Consider the following 19,098-nt stretch of genomic DNA (forward strand, 5'->3'; position numbering starts at 1 on the left):
CTTCATAGACCATGAACATATCCTTAGTTCTTCTAAAGTACTTCAGGCTATTCTTAGTTGCTACCCAGTGAGCTTCACACGAGTTTAATTGGTATATACTCATAACACTTAGAGCATAGAAAATATATGGGCATGTACAAAGCATGGCATACATGATGGACTTGATAACGGAAGCATACGGGATCACACTCATCCTCTCAAGCTCATCAGGTGTCGTAGAACACTGACTCTTGCTAAGAGTGATGCCATGTAACATTGGCAAGAAACGATTCTTGAAATCCTGCATGTTGAACATTTTCAATACCTTGTCAATGTACGTACTCTGGCTTAATCCAATCAGCCTTCTCGATATATCTCTATAGATCTTTATGCCCAATATGCATGCCACCTCTCCTAGATCTTTCCTTGAGAAACTCTTTTGTAATGAAGATTTGACAGCATCCAGTTTCGAAATATCATTCCCGATCAATAATATGTCATCTACATATAAGACCAGAAACACAAGTACGCTCTTAGTAGCCTATTTGTAAACACAAGGCTTTTCTTCCAACTGTGAGATACTCGCTTCAGCCCATAGATGAACTTTTGAAGCTTGCATATCTTCCCAGCAATTTTTGGATACACAAAACCTTCAAGTTGTGTCACGTATATATCCTCACCAAGGTTCCCATTAAGGAAATACGTTTTGACATCTATTTGCCATATCTCATAGTCAAAATATGTAGCAATAGCTAGAAAGATCCGAATAGACTTTAGCATTGTGATAGGCAAAATTATTTCACCATAATCAACACCTTAAATTTGCTTGAAACTTTTAGCCACCAACCATGCTTTATAGATATGAACGTTTCCATCCATATTAGTCTTTTTCTTAAAAAACCCATTTACACTCAATGGTTTTCACACCATCGAGCGGATCAACCAAGTCCCAAACTTAATTCTCTCGCATGGATTCTAATTCGAATCTCATGGCTCCAAATCATTTCTCAGACTCCAGTCCCACCATTGCTTTCGTATATTTTTTGGGCTCATCATTGTCTAACAACAATATATCATACTACCCCGTGGTTTGGAGTGTGAACCATTCAATTGCGTGATGTGACCTTCCAGACCCACGTGGGGCTGATGGCTCAATAACAGGTTTTACAACATCTTACACATCCTGTTGAGATTCAGTAAGAGCTGAAACTCTTTCTTGTGTCTCATAAATTTCTTCGAGTTGCACCATGCTTCCACTAATTTCTCCAAAAGACACCATTCTGGGCAACAAACACTTTGCCTTCTTTCCGGTTATAAAAATAATATCCTTTGCTTTCCCTAGGATACGTCACAAAGAAGCACTTGTCTGATTTGGGAGTGAGCTTATCGGACATCAAACGTTTTACATAAACCTCACAACCTCATCAAAGACAACGCGGGATGCTTCTCAGTCCGTATCTCATACGACGTCTTCTCTACAACTTTAGATGTAACCCTGTTTAATGTAAACGTAGCGGTTTCTACAGCGTATCCCCAGAAAGACAATGGAAGATCATATTGGCTCATCATGGACTGGACCATGTCTAACAAGGTTCGGTTCCTCCGTTCGGATACCCCATTCTATTGAAGCGTTTCTGGCGGAGTCCACTGTGGAATGATTCCACATTGTTGGTGAGTGAAGGAACTGACACACCTTGTTCACAGGAAAAGATATATCAGGCCTGGTGAGAGTTAAATACTGAAGTGCTCCAACCACACTTCTATATCTAGTAGAATCCTCAGGTCCAAGAGCTTCACCCTTCTGCAAAGAGAGCTTCTCTGATGTACATAACGGTGTGACTGCTGGCTTACAGTGTGCCATATTAACTCTTTTTAGCAAATCTGAAGTGTACTTATCTTGTGACAATAATATACCATCTTTCATTTTTGATACCTCAATTCCCAAGAAATAATGCAAGTCACCAAGATCCTTTAGTGCAAAATCAGTTGCAAGATCTTTGAGTAAGACAATAACTGCATCTTGCGAGGAGCTAGCTACAATAATATCATCAACATATACAAGCAAAAATATTGTAACTGACCCTTTGCTGTAAAAGAAAAGTGAGGTATCTGCCTTTGAAGCAATAAAGCCAAGTTGCTGCAATTTCTGGCATAATCTAGCAAACCAGGCTCTAGGAGCCTGTTTAAGACCATAGAGAGCTTTTTCTAACTTACATAGGTGATGTGGCCTTTGCTAATCCTCATAGCCTGGTGGTTACCTCATATAGACCTCCTCCTCAATAACACCATGAAGGAACGCGTTCTGTACATCTAACTGCCGTAGACACCATCCCCTGCTTACTGCAATAGACAAAACAAATCGTATGGTTGCAGCTTTGACTACAGGACTAAAGGTGTCCTCATAGTCTATTCCATACCTTTGTTTGAAGCCCTTGGCAACTAAACGTGCTTTATACCTATCAAGAGATCCATCAGCCTTTCTCTTAATCTTGTAAACCCATTTGCAGTCTATTATGTTTCTTCCATGTTCAGCCGGTACAAGATTCCAAGTTTTATTCTTTATTAATGCATCAAATTCACAGTCCATAGCCTGCTTCCACTTTTTATCTGCTAGTGCTTCATTAACAGTTTGCGGTTCACCTGTGGTAGTAAAAAATGTGTACATGATCTGCCCATCTGTGTAGATCTTCGGTTTGCTAATTCCGCTTTGTGACCTCGTCTGCGGCCGACTCATCACACCGGATGGCGCAGCCTCCACAGAAGATCCCTCAGCCGGCTCATCAATCTCCGAGTCCTGATGCAAGGCACCAGCTCCGGACGGCGCCGAGTCCCGATGCATATCGACCGGGACAGAGGCCACCGCGCTGTCTGGAACGTGCGACACCAAGTCCCGATGCCCTGGTGACGCCAAATTCCGATGTACAGGCTCCGGATTTCCTGCTGCAGCCGATGTTTCTTCTGACGCATCACCGTAACTCGTGCCTGCATCTTGATCTGTTATTTGATGTGTCGCTTGATCTGTTATTTCATGTGTCCCTTGTTCATAACCTGCTCCAGAATAATCCAAATCTGCCACAACTTCACCAGAATTATTAGTATCATCAGGATGATTAGTATGCGCATTAGTTGACTGATCACATGACATTGCGCCCCCTTATCAGTACTGGAAAGAAGGTGCGGATAAAGGAGAATCTCAGAGCGGAGGAGTGCGCCAGCATTGGAGTGGAGTTGAGTGAAGGGAAAAATATTTTCATCAAAGACTACATCACGAGATATGTACACACGACCCGTGGACACATGGAGGCATTTAAACCCCTTATGTAGAAGACTGTAGCCCAGAAAAACACATTGTTGGGATCGAAATTCAAGTTTTCGAGAATTGTATGGGCGAAGATTTGGCCAACACGCACACCCAAACACGCGAAGGAGCGTGCAGTCTGGTTGTTGGCCAAGAAGCCGTTCCAAAGGTGTAGAATATTGAAGAAGCTTGCTAGGTGTACGGTTAATAAGATAAGTGGCTGTATTAAATGCCTCATCCCAAAATTTCAGAGGCATGGAAGCATGAGCTAGAAGGGATAAGCCAACTTCAACAATGTGTCTGTGTTTTCGTTCGGCAGATCCATTTTGTTGGTGAGCGTGTGGGCAAGAGACACGGTGAGTGATGCCTAGTTTTGAGAAGTAGGAGTTTAATTTCTCATACTCTCCTCCCCAATCAGATTGCATGTCAATAATTTTCCGATTTAGGAGTATTTCTACAAGGGCTTGGAATTCTTGAAACTTTTGTATAACCTCAGATTTATGTTTGATCAAATATATCCAAGTATATTTACTAAAATCATCAATGAAGCTGACATAATATTTCTTTCTACCAACTGACTCGGGAGCAGGACCCCAAACATCAGAAAACACAAGTTCTAAAGGAGCAACAGAAATACTTGAAGATTTAGAATAGGGAGCTGATGGCTCTTGGCCTGTTGACAGGCATCACACACTAACTCTTTATTGGATTCTTCAGAAAACACAAGTTTATTTCTAGAAATAACTTGTCTAACAATGGCACTGGATGGATGACCTAACCTATCATGCCACCTAGACAAAGTGGGTTTGATGATACTGAAGGCTTGCTTCTGTGATTGAGGCGATGATGATGTGGGTAATGGATACAGACCACCTCTACGCTTGCCTTGAAGCAGGACTTTTCCCGTGACCTGATCCTTGATCAAAAATAATTTTGGATGAATTTCAAAGAAGGCATGGTTGTCAGTGGCAAGGCAAGAAACAGATATCAAATTTTTCTTGGCATCAGGAGTATACAAGACATTATTGAGATAAAGAGGACGATCAGGGGTGCAAATTTGAGTGTGACCAGTATATCTAATGCACATACTTGTCCCGTTGGCTGTATGGATCTGATCTCCACCGTTGTACTTCTCCCGAACGCTCAACTTGTTTAGTTCGCCTGTGACATGATCTGTTGCACCGGTATCAACATACCAATTTGTGTCAATTCCGTAGGACTGTATTACAGGAGACTGAATAGCAGCAGACGCAATCTTCTCCTGTGAGACGAAGTCCGGGTCGAAGCGATGCCAGCAGATGTTGACCGTGTGCCCGGCCTTGCCACAAAGTTGGCAGACCGGACGCTCACCACCACGGCCTCCGTATTGGCCACGTCCTCCACTGCGGCTACGACCAGAGTTGGAAGCAGGATGATTCCCACGCCCGCGGCCACGTTGATTCCCGCCTCGTCCAAACGAGGCAGCGTTCACCGAAGCTTGGTATGTTCCTTGCTGAAGATCAGCTCTCCCTTCAAACCCGAGCAGCTGTGAGTAAAGCTCGGCAACTGTGACCGGCTCCACTCTAGCCGCCAACGCAGATACCACCGGTTCAAAATCAGCATCTAGACCGACGAGTATGTAAGACACCATGTCCTCATCATCAAGTGGCTTGCCAGCAGCCGCAACTTCATCGCCTAACGCCTTCATCTTGGTAATATATTCATTGACAGTCATATTACCTTTCTTCGTGGTGGAGAGCGCGATGCGAGTATTGATCGCACGAGCACGAGTCCTTGAGGAAAACATCTCCTCAAGAACCGTCCAGAGTTGCGCCACCGTTGTGACCGACACCACCTGTGTCAGGACTTCACGTGAGAGGGATGATATCAGGTATCCAAGAACCTGTTGGTCTACAGCGACCCACTGCATGTATGCTGGGTTCTGTGTCTTGACGATCTTGTCGCCGTCTTTAAGATCGATCTCCTTTGCGGGAGCGACGATGGTGCCGTCGAGATAGCCGAACATCTGGGCTACCCTCACGGCAGGCAGCACCTACACCTTCCATAGCAAGTAGTTATTCTTGCCAAGCTTCTCTGTCACCGGAACACCAAACGGCGAGACTCCGGCCAGAGCTGAAGAGGATGATGCACTCATGGCTGCAGGTAGATGAAGCTACGAGGAGGAAGGCTCTGGTACCATGTGAAATTGTAGAAGCGTTCTCACCTCATCGCGAGGCCGCATACCTTTGTTAATATAGCTGTAAAACTGCAGCGAAGATTACATGGTGGTTATGATCATCAGGGGATTCATATCCTTATCTTTTGACAGTTTCTATATTTAACCAATTCATATCTATCTATAGAATCTATCTATAAGAAAACTATCTCTATCTCTAACACGATGAACAACCCACGACCGTTACAGTACAGGCCAACAACAAGGTGTGCTTTTTTTTCATTTCATGACAGAGACAAATCACCCTGTCCTGTGTAATGAGCCTGAAATCACAGCAGACCTGAACGCATGCAGTAGCTAGCATGATTAAGATCGAGATCGAGACTGACAGACTAATTAAAAAAATAATCAAGTAGCTAACATGATTAGCGAATACATTTTTCCTTGTAAGATCTCATCCATTTCAAGAGCATCATTACATATATAGCTAGGTAGTGAGTAGTATACTGTACAAATGGACGGAGCTAGCTGGATGAATCGGGACAGTCATAGCCTATTTAGCATCAGCTAGCTTGCCAACAACGATCAGGTGAAGACCCTGAAAATTGTTGCTGATTTTATGCATGGTGAACCAAACTATCTTATTTTATTTTTTCCTATCTGGATGAGACAAGGCAAGGCTCTTTCTCGTGATGTGATGTCAATAGTGCTCATGGGCTAATGACAACACGGCAGTGGTTATTTGTTGAGTGATGTGCCATCTACTTTTGGTCTAATTGTGTCCGTCGTCTAAAAGTCTAGAGGTTTTAGTTGGTTTACCATTTAATTAACCATATTGTTATAAGGTTTTTAGTCCAATTTTTTTCATAAACTAAATCATCTATCTTCTTCTATAATAAAATCGGAGAGTCCATATGATCCTTTCGAAGAATATATATAAGGTCAGCTTGGACAGACAGACTCCAGCCACCAACACAGTGAGTCACAAACTCACAATGGCCACAGCAAAGCAGCAACTGCAGCTTCTCGTCACAGTAGTACTCGCTCTCTTACTCGCCGGGGACGTGGTCTCCGCCCGTCGGCGACCGGTGCACCTGCGGCTCTACATGCACGACATCATCGGCGGGCCGGAGCGGACGGCCATCCGGCTCATCTGGGGAGTCGGGCCGCCGCATACGTCCATGCCGGGCAGATGCTTCGGCGACACGGTGGCGATCGACGACCTCGTCACGGAGGGCCCCGGCATCGACTCCAAAGCCGTCGGCCGGGCGCAGGGGACGTACATGCTGACCTCCCAGCACGAGTCGGTGATCGTGGTGGCCATCACCGTCGTGCTCACCGAGGGCCCCTACAACGGCAGCACCATCGTCGTGGCCGGCCGCGACCGCATCCATGATGAGACGAGGGAGCTCGCGGTGGTCGGCGGGACGGGTCAGCTCCGGCAGGCCGCCGGTTACGTGCTGTGGACGACGGCCAAGCTGGAGTCGAAGCTGCATATGGTGCTGGAGCTGGACGTGCACGCGTCTGTGCCGGCGAACGCTGCTGCTGCTCGCGGCCATTCGTCACTTGCGAGCGAGTAAAACGCAAACATCTATCTCAACCGCAATTTCGAACAGAGCCTGCTGCTTTTTTTTCATCTTCTTGTATTTCTTTTCTTTTTCTCTCTCTTGAGAATAAGAAATTAAAAGGGCTAGCTGATACCGGCCCCAGCTTCTCTTGTATTGTATGGATATGGAAATCAGCCAGGCTCCAGATGATCTGCCGTTGTGATCTTTCATCACTGTACCTCGTCAGATACTGATTATATTATTGCTCCAACAACTAATTGCAGGTGTACGCATGTCAGTAGATCGAAATCCGGAAACTACAGCACGATAAACATATGACACATGCAGTAACTGAATATATAAACGCAGTTTTTTTAAAAAAGAGATTAACTCCGCGTGTATTAAAAGCCAATAAAAATGTTCACAACCAAACAGAAAAGTAGAGATCACGAAGCCGGAACAAAAGGGGCTAAGGACACCAGCGACCTGTACAGGAACAGAACGTTTCCAGACCAGGACCTCAACCAACTATCCTATTACATATCGGGCTGACTCCACCAGATCATATTTCGCCAACATCAGATGCAGGCCTAGGAGTAGGATTGAAGTCTCGCAGCCACCCCCGAAGCTGGGCTGAGGCACTGTCTACCTTCATTTTTATTGTTATCATAAATAAGGATACTCCATTTCTACACGAATGATACAACTAAGATTAGAACTTCATCCGATCTTTTAGAGAACTTCTTCTCGATCGCTATAGTGTTCCTCATCCTCCACAACGCCCAAGAACCACCTGTAGTTGAGTTTTTCTACCAGGCTCTTTTCACGGCCTTAGCTTGAATATAGATTCCATCTCTAAGGATCTTGGTGCTTGCCCTAGTAGCAATTGCTAGTCCTCTCCTCTTATAAGTTCTTACCTTTGATATCGGTAACAACCACCCACCCATGAGAGATGTCCCCTCATCAGTCTTGTCTTAGCTGGGACCCCTCATCAATCTTAGTACTTACTCCCTCTGATAGAAAATGTTAGTTGTTTTAGCCTCATCAACTATTCTCTAAATATAAGTCATTCTCAAATTTTTATGCACTTTTTTCTCTTTTGTTCCATTCTTACCCTTGTTTAATAAATGCTAATACTCTCACAAATGAATACGTTATCTTTTTCAATGCAGAATAAATAAAGGGCAATAAGGTCATTTGATATACTTTCTTAATCTCTGTGCACAAGTCTAAAACGACCTACATTTACAATCGGAGGGAGTAGTTAGGACAGGATGTCAAAGTCTTCTGCTTCAGCATCCTCATTTTTTTTAAGTCTTTCAGGGAATTATTTGTCAGGAGAGTTTAAGTACTATGTCCATATTCCGGCAATATAAACGCAGTTGGAGTTGGGTAAAAACAAACAAGATGGATTCCGGCAAAAAAAAAAAAAAAAAAAGATGGAGACCACGATCGAGTCGTAATGAGCCTAGTCAGATATATGTGTGACCAGTGGAATATAAATGCAATTGGAGCTGGGTAAAAACAAACAAGATGGATTCCGGAAAAAAAAACAAACAAGATGGAGACCAGGATCAAGTCATGATGAGCCTAGTCAGATATACGTGTGACCAGTGGCTAGGTACCGATGCTTGTCAACGAACAGTGCCTAAATAGTAAGAGTTAGGTAACCATCTAATTGTAAACAGGACAGGATCTATCTTTTTGTCGACCCTATCCGATTCAAATTTTTTATTTTAAAAATTAAAATTGCAAATATATATACAAAGATATGTCTTGTACATATAACTCTGCCTTGTCTAACATTTTTATTTTTAAACCTGTTTAGATTTGTAATTTTTCAAAAATATGTATATATTTATAATTTTTTATTTTAAAAAATAAAAAATAACAAAGTTTGCAGATTCCAGATAGGCCGGGAATCATTTTCAGCCCATCTTACTACTCCTGGGCCTAGTATGCAACAAGGCTTACATGTCTACTTATGGTCCGGAACTCTGATTTAGTGGAGTTTTCTCCTTTTGAGACTGTTTTTCTTCCTCTAAAAAAAGAGCTCCATAAAAGAAAAACAAAAAAATAGGTAACTCCATAAAAGAAAGGTCTGGATTTTCAGAGGGGTACATAAATTTTCTGTGCTACGAATGCTGCAACTTGCGGCTGGTGCATTTTGTTGATTTTTTCGGTCTTACCTTCCCTCGAGTCTGATCTTGAGAATACGCTTAGGCGAGCCCCTATCTTCCATTTTTTCACCAACGGTTCTGACAGTATGAAAATCACCTGTTGCCAACCATGGTCTGTATTCAGCATAAAAGGGACCTTCTCCTTGTCAATCACCTGAAAACCTGCTACCTTTCAGTCACCAATAAGGTCCGTTGGATCAAGATCAAAGTGCCCAGATTGTCCCACAGCTCATATGAGGAACAACCAAACCCTATCGTTGGCCTCACGTTTTCTGACGTCGACCCGGGAAGATGATGTGGCGGCGGTCGGATTCCGAAATACAAAAACATCGCCATTTCCTTATGTTAACAAACAAATCATGCATATATGCTTCGCTTTTTAGGCATTGTTGTGGCTTTATTTTTTTCGCTCAAATGCACTTAGCTTGTTCCTTTTTTACTAGTTGATTAATTTTGGGTGTTAAATTTTTATAGGTATATTATGATTTAATTTGGCAGAGCTCTAATTTAAAATTTATAGAATAAAATAAAGTAATTTAAATATCTATTTTTTTTTTCAAAATAAAAACAAAAATGTCATAATAAAGATCTTAAACTACATATAGCTTAACTCTAAGAATTTTTAAAACCAAAGATTATAAGATTAAAAACATTAGAGCTAGAATTCTTCCAAATAGACTCTAACTAATAGCCTCGTCACTATTCAACAAGAAATTAAAGGGGACAATGAATCTCTGATTAACAATGGAGATGTTTGCATGACAACTCAAGCAAAAAGAAAGGTTCAGAACTGTGATGTGATGATGGAACCAGCCAGCAACATGCAGTCATGCATGCAGCATCTCACCAAACCCCACTACGTACGCCGACATCTCACCAAGTTTTCCACGCACTCAGACATGTTCTCCTGCTCTCTCCGCCACTCATCGTCAGCTCACCAAACGCGGTAGGAGCCAACGACCGCAACGACAACGGCGACGACGCACGCATTGACCCACCCGCCGGCGTAGACTCTCACGGCGCCCGAGGTCGCCTTCGACCCGGACCCGCCGTCGCCGTCGATGGTGGTGGTGTCGTTGGAGGTGGAGACGTACAAGTCGAGCTCGACGGTGGCGTCGGGGCCATTCATGCTGCTCGTCTTCCACAGCACGTACCCACTCGCCATCCTGAACTTCCCCGTCCCACCGACCACGGCGAGCTCCCGCACGTCCGCCGCGGTGTCGTCGCGGCCCATGACAGCGATGGTGCTGCCGTTGTAGTCCCCGGAGGTGAGCAGCAGGTTGCCGCACACCATGAGGACGGCGCCTGACTGGGAGGAGAGCATGTAGAAGCCCTGCATGCGGCCGACGGCGGCGGAGGTGGCGGAGGAGGTCTCGGTGAGCAGGTCGTCCATGACGCTGGTGTCGCCGAAGGACATGCCCAGGGACGGGGCCGTGGAGGAGCCCGGGACCTTGATGACCTGCACCGCCGTCGGGTTGCTGCCGGTCACGATGTCGTGCATGAAGAAGTTGAGGTGCGTAGTACCATGGGCCGCCGGCGCCACGAAGAGGAGGATGACGAGGAGGGCGGCGGCCATCGCTGCCATGATGGATGGATTGTGGGCTGGGGAGCTAGAGAAATGAAAATCTGCGACTGCGAGCAGAGGATGCAGATACAGAGAATGCAGGTGGTGGTGCTCAAGAGGTTTAATAGATAGATGCGTCATGCATGGAGACAGGTCAGGTCAGTAATTAGGAGGATTATATTGCTGCAAAGCCAAGCGACATATGATATGACGTAGTGACCTAGTACTATGTTATTAATATTATAATCTAGGCTAGGCTAGCTATATGATCGATCGAGACTGACTGACTAAAGGTGGTGCGTACAATTTGGGCAAACTATGCTACGCACGTACTAAGGGCTTATTTGATTAGTTATGTCACAATTAAAATTAGGTAAAATATAGTTATCATAAAAGTGTGTTAAGAAAATAGACATTACATTTATATAAAGTTTGGTAAAAAAAATAAGTCTATGGCATATGGGGTAGAGAACTAAGAAAGTTTGGCAAGCCACTGTTAATTATAGCGTTGAACCAAATACATATTTAAAAATATATTGCACGTCTAAGTTAAGCATCAACCAAACAGACCCTAACACAATCGGATTGGCTGCTTTCCTCTGCATGTCACCTTTTGCACCTTTCTTCTCTCTTTTCTTATTCTTCTTTTTAAGATTTCAGAGCATCATTATATAGCTAACCTACGAATAGAATTAGGCGAGAGCAGGCCTTCGCGTCGCTTGCGACTCGAGGGTGACATTGCCTCGTCGTCCCCTGCCCCAACAATTCGACAAGTGAGGCCGCCGCCACCATTGGCAACCAACGTTGGTGACGGGCTAGCAGCGGAGCCAAACGGCCTCCTTGTTTTCCTTTTGTCTATCTTCCTTTTCTCTCTCTCTCTGGGATCTAGTAAAACTTCAGAGGATATTTTAAGAAGATAGAGGCTAAATTTTAGAGACGTGAGTAACTACTACAAAGGTGTCAAGCTCTCATGCGTCACTTGGAAGAAGTGTCACGTGAAAGAAGGGAAAAATATCTCCGATCCACACAGTAGAATATATTTTTTAATCTCCAACATTATAATATTACAGTGAATTTTGTGTTAATCGTAGACGTCCAACTTTACTAACAAAATTATGTGGTAGTTCAATCCCTTGTACTACTACGTGATAGTTTAATCCCTTGTACTACTACATTACATGATGGGATGAACCTTTCGTGCAATTGAAAAAATCGCACAAGGAATTAAAGCAGAAAGCTAAGGCAACGCATCAAGGTACAACGATTCTAGTCATACTAACTTAGAGTGAATTGTGAGGATGATTTTGACTACCAGTAGATGGCACCACCATATTATGCTAGTGGATGAGGAGGAGCAAGCGTTTTATGGCATGGGTAGGGGCACTAGAGATCGAGACATACGATAAGATAATCAATGTATATGACCTGCTCGTCCTTCTCAGGAGGAGTTGGAATAGCATCAACCTCCGATTGCAAGTCGAAGATATGGTCTCAGAGGTGATAGATGCAATCTTGGATATTCCATTGAACAGGAGGATTGACCCATCTCGTATAATGCCAATTGTCTCGGTCATTAGAGTTCTGCAAATATATAGAGGTTTATGACTAATTGGTATGAAAAAATAATCTTGAAGTTGTTAAAGCTCTCACCCTTCCAATATGACATCGTAAGAATTAGCGTCCTCCATTGATGCTCTCATCATACATATGAAAAACACAGTCATATCCATAATAGCACTCGTAATTCTTAAGATGATGTGGAGGACGAAACTCACTCTTTTCCTGCAAAGAAAAGTTATCGAGTGGCTCGACGTAGGCACTAGGACTAAAGGAACCCTCCCATCTCGCTGCTGCTCTCCCCGCCACCTTTGATCCATGGCCTCTCCCACCCTTAGTCACCATTGAGTCTTATGGCTTCGGTTGGAAGAGACCTCTGTCATGGTTGTGGACACGCTTGCTGGGCATGCCTAGAGCCTTCTTGCCTTTGGAACACTTCTCCTAACTTTAAACCCTAATTACAATGCTAAATCTAACATTAAACCTTAAGTACAGTGCTTTTCAGACATAGGCTTTTCGGACAAAGCCTTTCCAGAAGCAACATTTTTAGTAAACATGATCACTCCAGATAGATGAATCAATTCCAAACTATTTTCTGTCGGCTTAGTTTATGAACCAGCATAGATTTTCTGTATAAATAGCAGTCTAGGAGGCCACTTCTAGAACGAAACCAAACGCCTGAATCCCTTCCACTCCTACTAAAATGGCCTCTGGTCTTCTCCCAAAGAAATATATGTCGGCTCCTACGCCTGTTGTGCTGATGTGCTGGTGTGGAGATCTTTGTAGGTTGAAAAAGTGTCACGTCCTAAAAATTCTAATTACGTAATTATGCATGCATAATCATCATCGCATGTGCTTAGACGTGTTTGTCTATCAAAAACTAGTTAAACATGTTTCAAATACTTTAGGGATGGTTTAGAGCACTTTGGATAATCCCTAAATACTTTGGAGAAAGAAAAGAATAGAAGGAGGATGATGAGGGGAGACTTAGGAAAATTTCAGCAAAAGAATCCCCTCGCGGTTTCACCGGTGTCACCTGTGATATGACTGCCAAGTGCGTTGCCACGTGGATTTTCCGTGGTCTGACCACCCGAGCTCGCGATCTGACCGCTAGCACATAGAGACTCGAGTTAAGTCAATCGATCACGTTCTTTGACTCTCTCCCTCTCACTTTGCTCTCACTCTCCCTCTCTCTACTCGACCCTAGAGAGAAAGAGAGCTCTACTCGTCATGTTCGAAGGCTGGAGATCGGAGGTGAGAACTCCTACGAGCTTCCCGAAGGACGTACCCAAGTTTCCCCCTCTTCTCTCTCACCGGAGACCCGTTCATTGACCGCAAACTTCATCACCACTCTGAGAGCCGATCCACGAATCGGAGCCTCCTTGAAGCATTCCAATCCAATAGAAAGCTTCCATAAGCTAAGGTGAGCTACCCCCCTATTGTTTTCCTGTTGTTTCTGAGCACGATTCGACCCTCATGTCGTTTAGACCCAAGTTCAACTAGCCTAGATTCAATCCATGGGCTATTCTTGAGTTTAGCTCGGTGAATGATATCTAAATCACGTTAGAAACACTCCACTAGTCTCATAGAGTATTTTGGTACATTTCATTGTCGAAGGTTTCACCGAAATCCTCGCCGGTGACCCCGTAAAGGCGCTACCGGCAAGGTCTGCCGGTCTGACCACTACTAGGGCTGGTCTGACCACCAGTTAGGACCAGAGAATTCGAGTTGAAAACTTATACAGAAGTCTGACTGCCAATTGGTCCAGTCTGACCATTGGTGGGCGGTCTGACCGCCACCATTCCTACAGTCAAACTGTCAAAGACCAAAACTTTCTACCGGCGAAGTCGGCATTGGGGTTTTCATCTGAATGACAGCAAGAGTGAGTACGGAAGGTACTCAGCAAGGCCTATACTACTTCAAGGTGTTGATAGATACATAAAGGGTTTATTCAAGGATAAGCTTCACGGTTCGGATTTAAGCGTAAAACAGTTTATGCGGATTACTAATTGTATCAATTATGATCGACTTCAAAACATTTTAACTAATTCAAAAATGTGCAACAAGCTGTATCTGGGGTTTCTCGGTCCTGGGAGCGGTTATACCTCACTCCGCAGTCCCTTTTATCACATCTGGTTTACCTCTAGTACCACACAGCTTCCGGCGGAGTGAGCCAGGAACCTCATCACACGGACATCTAGTCCACACACTCACTCATCAAGGCTCATGCACCCGAAGTCTATTCAAGCGTGACCATGCCTTCCCACGTCTATGACCGTGGACATGGCTATTCGAATATATTTACACTCTGCATAGGTTGTATAACTTTACCCAAGTGATATGCTTAACCTCCAACCGTTTTGCAAGCGGAGGAGCGAATCATGCAGCCAAGTCCCAGAGCTGCATGTTCCGAAGGCCAACCTCCCTTTTCAAGCCTAAGCCGGTCCCTGAAACCTTCAAACAGTGGGACAGATGAACCCTTGGCTGCTCGTTGCTCTCAGCCTCCTGGTATAATGCCCAACTCAGTCCAGTGAAAGGAAGTCAAGTTCTGCCCTTATAGGAAGCATGGTTGCACGGGGGTGGCTAAGCATGACGCCGCAAGACTCGGCCCTTAAGCGGCCCTGCTAGGCATCTTCATGGGCAATGAATACCATCATTTAATTCAAGCCCCCAAGAGTAACCTCCCTAGAGGACCACTCTACCTACCCGTACCAAAATAATTTTCACCCCTTTTTACATATCCCCCTCCATATCCCACATGACATCAAGGATTTCACACCCATCAAGGAATTCACAAACATCGAAGATTCATGGTATATGAGTTGTCATTGACAACAATAATCTTGTCTCCGAGGAGAGGTGTTTTAAAAGCGACATCTCCGAGGAGATATATTCAATCCTAAGCATGCTAGAAATCAATGCGTCGTCCGACGTTAATATAGATAGCGACAAGTAATTCTAGGGTAATATGTATTCTGGATGATAATATTCAAGACATGGCATATGTTTAATAGGATTAACTATTGCAAGTAGTTTGTAAAAGCGTAATACATAGCACATGCAATGATAAGTTTAGTTTTAGTTGATCATGTATATTATTGAAAACATAGGTTCAATATGATCAAGAAGATAGGACTTGCCTTCTCTGGAATTTTCTTCTAAGTCCTGATTATAATCGGGATCCTCCTCACTCCTGATGCTTCCTGCGCAGCACTCGCAGAACTCTGGTTGCCCTAAAATCACGACTACGATCAATAATGGTGATACTAAAGAAGAATCAATTAACACCAAATGGAAAGACAAATGATCTCTAATGGATACCATAACATGATATACAAGAATCGCTGAAATCGAAGCCAGAACGGAAAAGTTATGGCTCTCGGAAGATATAATAAGAATTTCAATCGGGAAATTAAGAAATAGCACTGTTTATGGGTGGGGCCCACGGATCGGACCCACTGAACAGTAATCTGACCCCACATGAACAGTAGCCGGTGGGACCCACATGAGCAGTACAGGTTTGGGCTGAATGGGCTTGGGTGGGCCGAATCTGGGCCTAAATGGGCCTCGATGGGCCGTGTTTGGGTTTGGATGGGTCGGGTTGCATAGTGTTGGGCTCGCACTGTGCAGGCCCACTCGGGCTTTTGGCTGGTTGGCTAACAGGCCACGGAGGCAGGCCGCCCCACTCAGCGGCCCTTCTAGCGGCTGGGTCGGCGAAGATGGCCACTAGGTCGAGCCAGGCTGAGCAACGGCCCAAGGCCGATTTCCACATGTGCGCAGGCAACAGCCCGGCTGCACGCTCATGCGGGTGCGCGGCGGAGAAGGGGGGAAGAATCGATCGACAACGAGGGATTTTGGCGGGGCATCACCGGAAAGGTCGCTGGGGTTTGGTTTTCTCTGGAGCTTCATGACGACGAGCGGACGCCGGCCTTCTACGTGATACGGAGGACTTGGCAGGGAGCATCTCGACAGCGACCGGCGACGAGAACGACACCAGATCACTGCCGGAGAAGAGACAGCGGCGCGACGCAATTGGACAGCACCTCCCTTGCACGGGGAGGGACCAATCCTACAAAGAAAAGAGGCCGCGACGCCTCTAAGCATCACGGCACGATGGCCGGACCACAATACCAAGTAGAAACACGCTGATGGCAAGCGCAAGCACGGCGGTGAAGCTATGCACGGTGTCGCGTAGCAAAATGCTAAGGGAGAGCACGGGGACACTTACATGCTATCTAGGAGGGGGTGCTAGGGGCTTGGAGTGCTCACCGTGCTGAAGAATGATGAGAAGCGGGACGGCGGCCGATGACTCGTCGAAGAGGTGGCAGCGGCACTGCTTGGCTATTGGCGCGGACGGGCTCCCGTCGGGCTTCCGGTGATTGGACAGCGGCACAAGGAGAGTGAAGGCTCCCCGATGCTCCCTAGCAGCACGTCAATGGCAGATGGTCGACGAAGAGGTCGCAACGGCGACAATGGCGACAGCAGCAGCGCTGTGGGGAGGCGAAATGGAGAAAGAGGGGGAGAGAGAGAGAGAGAGAGACGTGGGCCTGCTACTTATAAGACGAGAGGGAGCACAGAGGCGGTGCACGCGAGATGGCGTCACGGGGACGTCGGCGGCGAGGTGACGGCTGGCACCCACCTTTTTCTCCGGGGCATGGGCCGACTGCGTCGGCCAAGAACGGGCGGGTTGCAGAAGTCGTGCGTGCAGGGCATGGGAGGAGAGAGAGAGAGAGAGAGAGAGAGAGAGAGAGAGAGAGCGTAAGATAGAGAGAGGAAGTAGAGGCTGGTCAGCACGCACGGAGGATATTTCCCAGAGGAACGATGGCCGGCGAAGTCGTTGTTGCGCTGGAAGGGAGAAGGAAGGAGAGGGAGAAGGAACGGGCCGGTGGATGGGTGACACATGGACGGCGCAGCGAGGGCTGAGCACGGGTGAGCGCTGGCACGCGCGTGAGCGCGCGGCTGGGCCGGCAGCGCGGCGGCGTGGGCTGAGTGCTGGCGCACGCGAGTGAAACGGGCCGGCAGCGCGGGAGAAGAGGGGGGAAGGGGAGAAGGAGTGGGCCGGCTCGGTGGGCCGGGAAAGTGAGAAGAAATGGAATTCGACACGAGAAGAGGGAAAAAGAATAATTGGGATAAGAATAAGGTTTAAATTCAAATTGAGGTATTTGAATTTGGATTTGATTTTGAATTTAGATCAGCTTCATTTAGAATATCTGATCTTTGGATCTCGAGACTTTTTGGAGATGATTTGAATCCAAGAATTTAAATTCGGATTGGACTTGACCTGAACCGAATTTAAGAGTAGGTTTTGAATTTGAGAGGCATCCCAATTCAAAACCACCACACAAAGAACCACAAAAATCTCAACCAAAGCATATGAACCATTCTAATGTTGAGATTACTTTGGAGTTGACTCTTGTGCTATTTGGAACGCTTATTCAACCTAGCACATCTAATGTACATGAAGGTATATATATATACATCTACAGACTTAGTTAGATTAACTAACCCTAAAAAGTTTTAATTTGGAGCTAAATTTGCAACTAAGTAAACATGTTCAACTCAGGATGTTACAGAGTTGATCGGTTTTAGTATCCTCCTTGCTGTAAATTGTTAAATTTGCAAATGCTTAAGAACTTGTAATATTATTTAATTACTCTCTCTTTATTAAGCTTGGTTATGATTGCTTATGTTGGAAAGGCATGTAATCTGATCTTAGACATAAAACACGTATAGAGACTATAGGAATGATATTCTAGTTAATCATTGAAGTTGTGATTATGTAAATGATCGATTCAGTGATTAACTAGAATACTATTTGGACAGTTTCCCCACAAAAAGTCCAACAACTTCTCAGATACTTACGGAAGGAGGTTCTTCGTGTGTCTGAACTACAAGTACGACCCACTGGCGGGCAACATACTTGGTTGTTATCGTTAGGTACACACATGTGGCCAAACTATCATTTACCACTGATCATTTGGTTCTTCATTTCTAGTCTCCACCACTACTCTGTGGGTTTGTACAGTGGATGGATATTAGGGATGACAATAGGTCGAATCGAGTTCGGGTGAAGCAAAATCGTGTCTGACCTACAACCCAATTTGGGCTACCCGGTCCATGCCTGCAAAGGGTGGTGGGCATAATATTGTGCCCATGCCTGTGCCTATCAGTACCTGAAACCTGTGGGTTGCCTATGGGTATTTGACTGCAACGGCTCGGCCAGGCCAACTTCGTCGGTGCTCAAGCGGCCCTGGCGGCGGCTCCGGCGACAAGTTCGATCAGATTAAGGCAGCACAAGCACCAGTGAACGATGGTTAACACATTAGAGAGGACGTTGAGCGTTGATCCTGACCGAAAGATGGCCAGCATCGACTGAGGGTTAGCGGTGGTGGTAGGCTGAGGCTAGACCAACGTGTCTACAAGCATGCACGAGGTTAGCTAGAGCTCACCGTGTGCTAAAATGGTTAGAAGACGTGCAACAACAGCGTGTCAACGGTGAGGGGCGAAATATGGTCAGGTAGCGTGCAAAATCCGCGATGAAACTTACAGGATCCGACCGGGGAAGCTCGGGGAGACGTCGCTCGACCTTCTTCCTTGCTCCTTCGGTCTTGGGTGGGCAGATCCGGGCACCAGGGTGAAGGACTTAGGTGTTGTCCACAACATAAGCGCTGAGTGGTGCTGAGCAAGCGGAGTGAGGAGCGCTAGAGGTCTAGAGTGCACCAGCTGGGCGCTGGAGTCCTGGAGGCTAGAGTGTGGTGGGTGGCTGCTGGAGCTGGAGCGTTGGAGTGCGACGGGCGATGTAACCGTGTGAGTGCGCA

The 19,098-nt window shown here is 45.6% G+C and overlaps 2 protein-coding genes and 1 non-coding gene across 3 annotated transcripts; 1 reads left to right on the forward strand and 2 right to left on the reverse strand.

The window, feature by feature from the left end:
- Positions 1-4,786: 4,786 nt before the first annotated feature.
- Positions 4,787-4,925, reverse strand: LOC133891826 (small nucleolar RNA Z247). Its single transcript, XR_009904283.1, has one exon. It is a non-coding gene; the product is annotated as a small nucleolar RNA Z247 (small nucleolar RNA).
- A 1,452-nt stretch (positions 4,926-6,377) lies between these two features.
- On the forward strand, positions 6,378-7,212 carry LOC133891540 (dirigent protein 1-like). Its single transcript, XM_062332267.1, has one exon. The coding sequence runs from the start codon at positions 6,428-6,430 to the stop codon at positions 7,010-7,012; it is 585 nt and encodes a 194-aa protein (XP_062188251.1). The 5' UTR covers positions 6,378-6,427; the 3' UTR covers positions 7,013-7,212.
- Positions 7,213-9,873: 2,661 nt separating this feature from the next.
- Positions 9,874-10,902, reverse strand: LOC133890960 (dirigent protein 1-like). Its single transcript, XM_062331624.1, has one exon. It carries the CDS (start codon positions 10,862-10,864, stop codon positions 10,094-10,096), a length of 771 nt encoding a protein of 256 aa, XP_062187608.1. The 5' UTR covers positions 10,865-10,902; the 3' UTR covers positions 9,874-10,093.
- Between the last annotated feature and the right edge of the window lie 8,196 nt (positions 10,903-19,098).

The sequence above is a fragment of the Phragmites australis genome, chromosome 14 (genome assembly GCF_958298935.1).
Source record: "Phragmites australis chromosome 14, lpPhrAust1.1, whole genome shotgun sequence".
NCBI lineage: Eukaryota > Viridiplantae > Streptophyta > Magnoliopsida > Poales > Poaceae > Phragmites > Phragmites australis.

Coding starts and splice junctions, on each gene's coding strand:
- LOC133890960 (XM_062331624.1), bottom strand. CDS start 10,864: ATGACGCATCTATCTATTAAACCTCTTGAGCACCACCACCTGCATTCT.
- LOC133891540 (XM_062332267.1), top strand. CDS start 6,428: ATGGCCACAGCAAAGCAGCAACTGCAGCTTCTCGTCACAGTAGTACTC.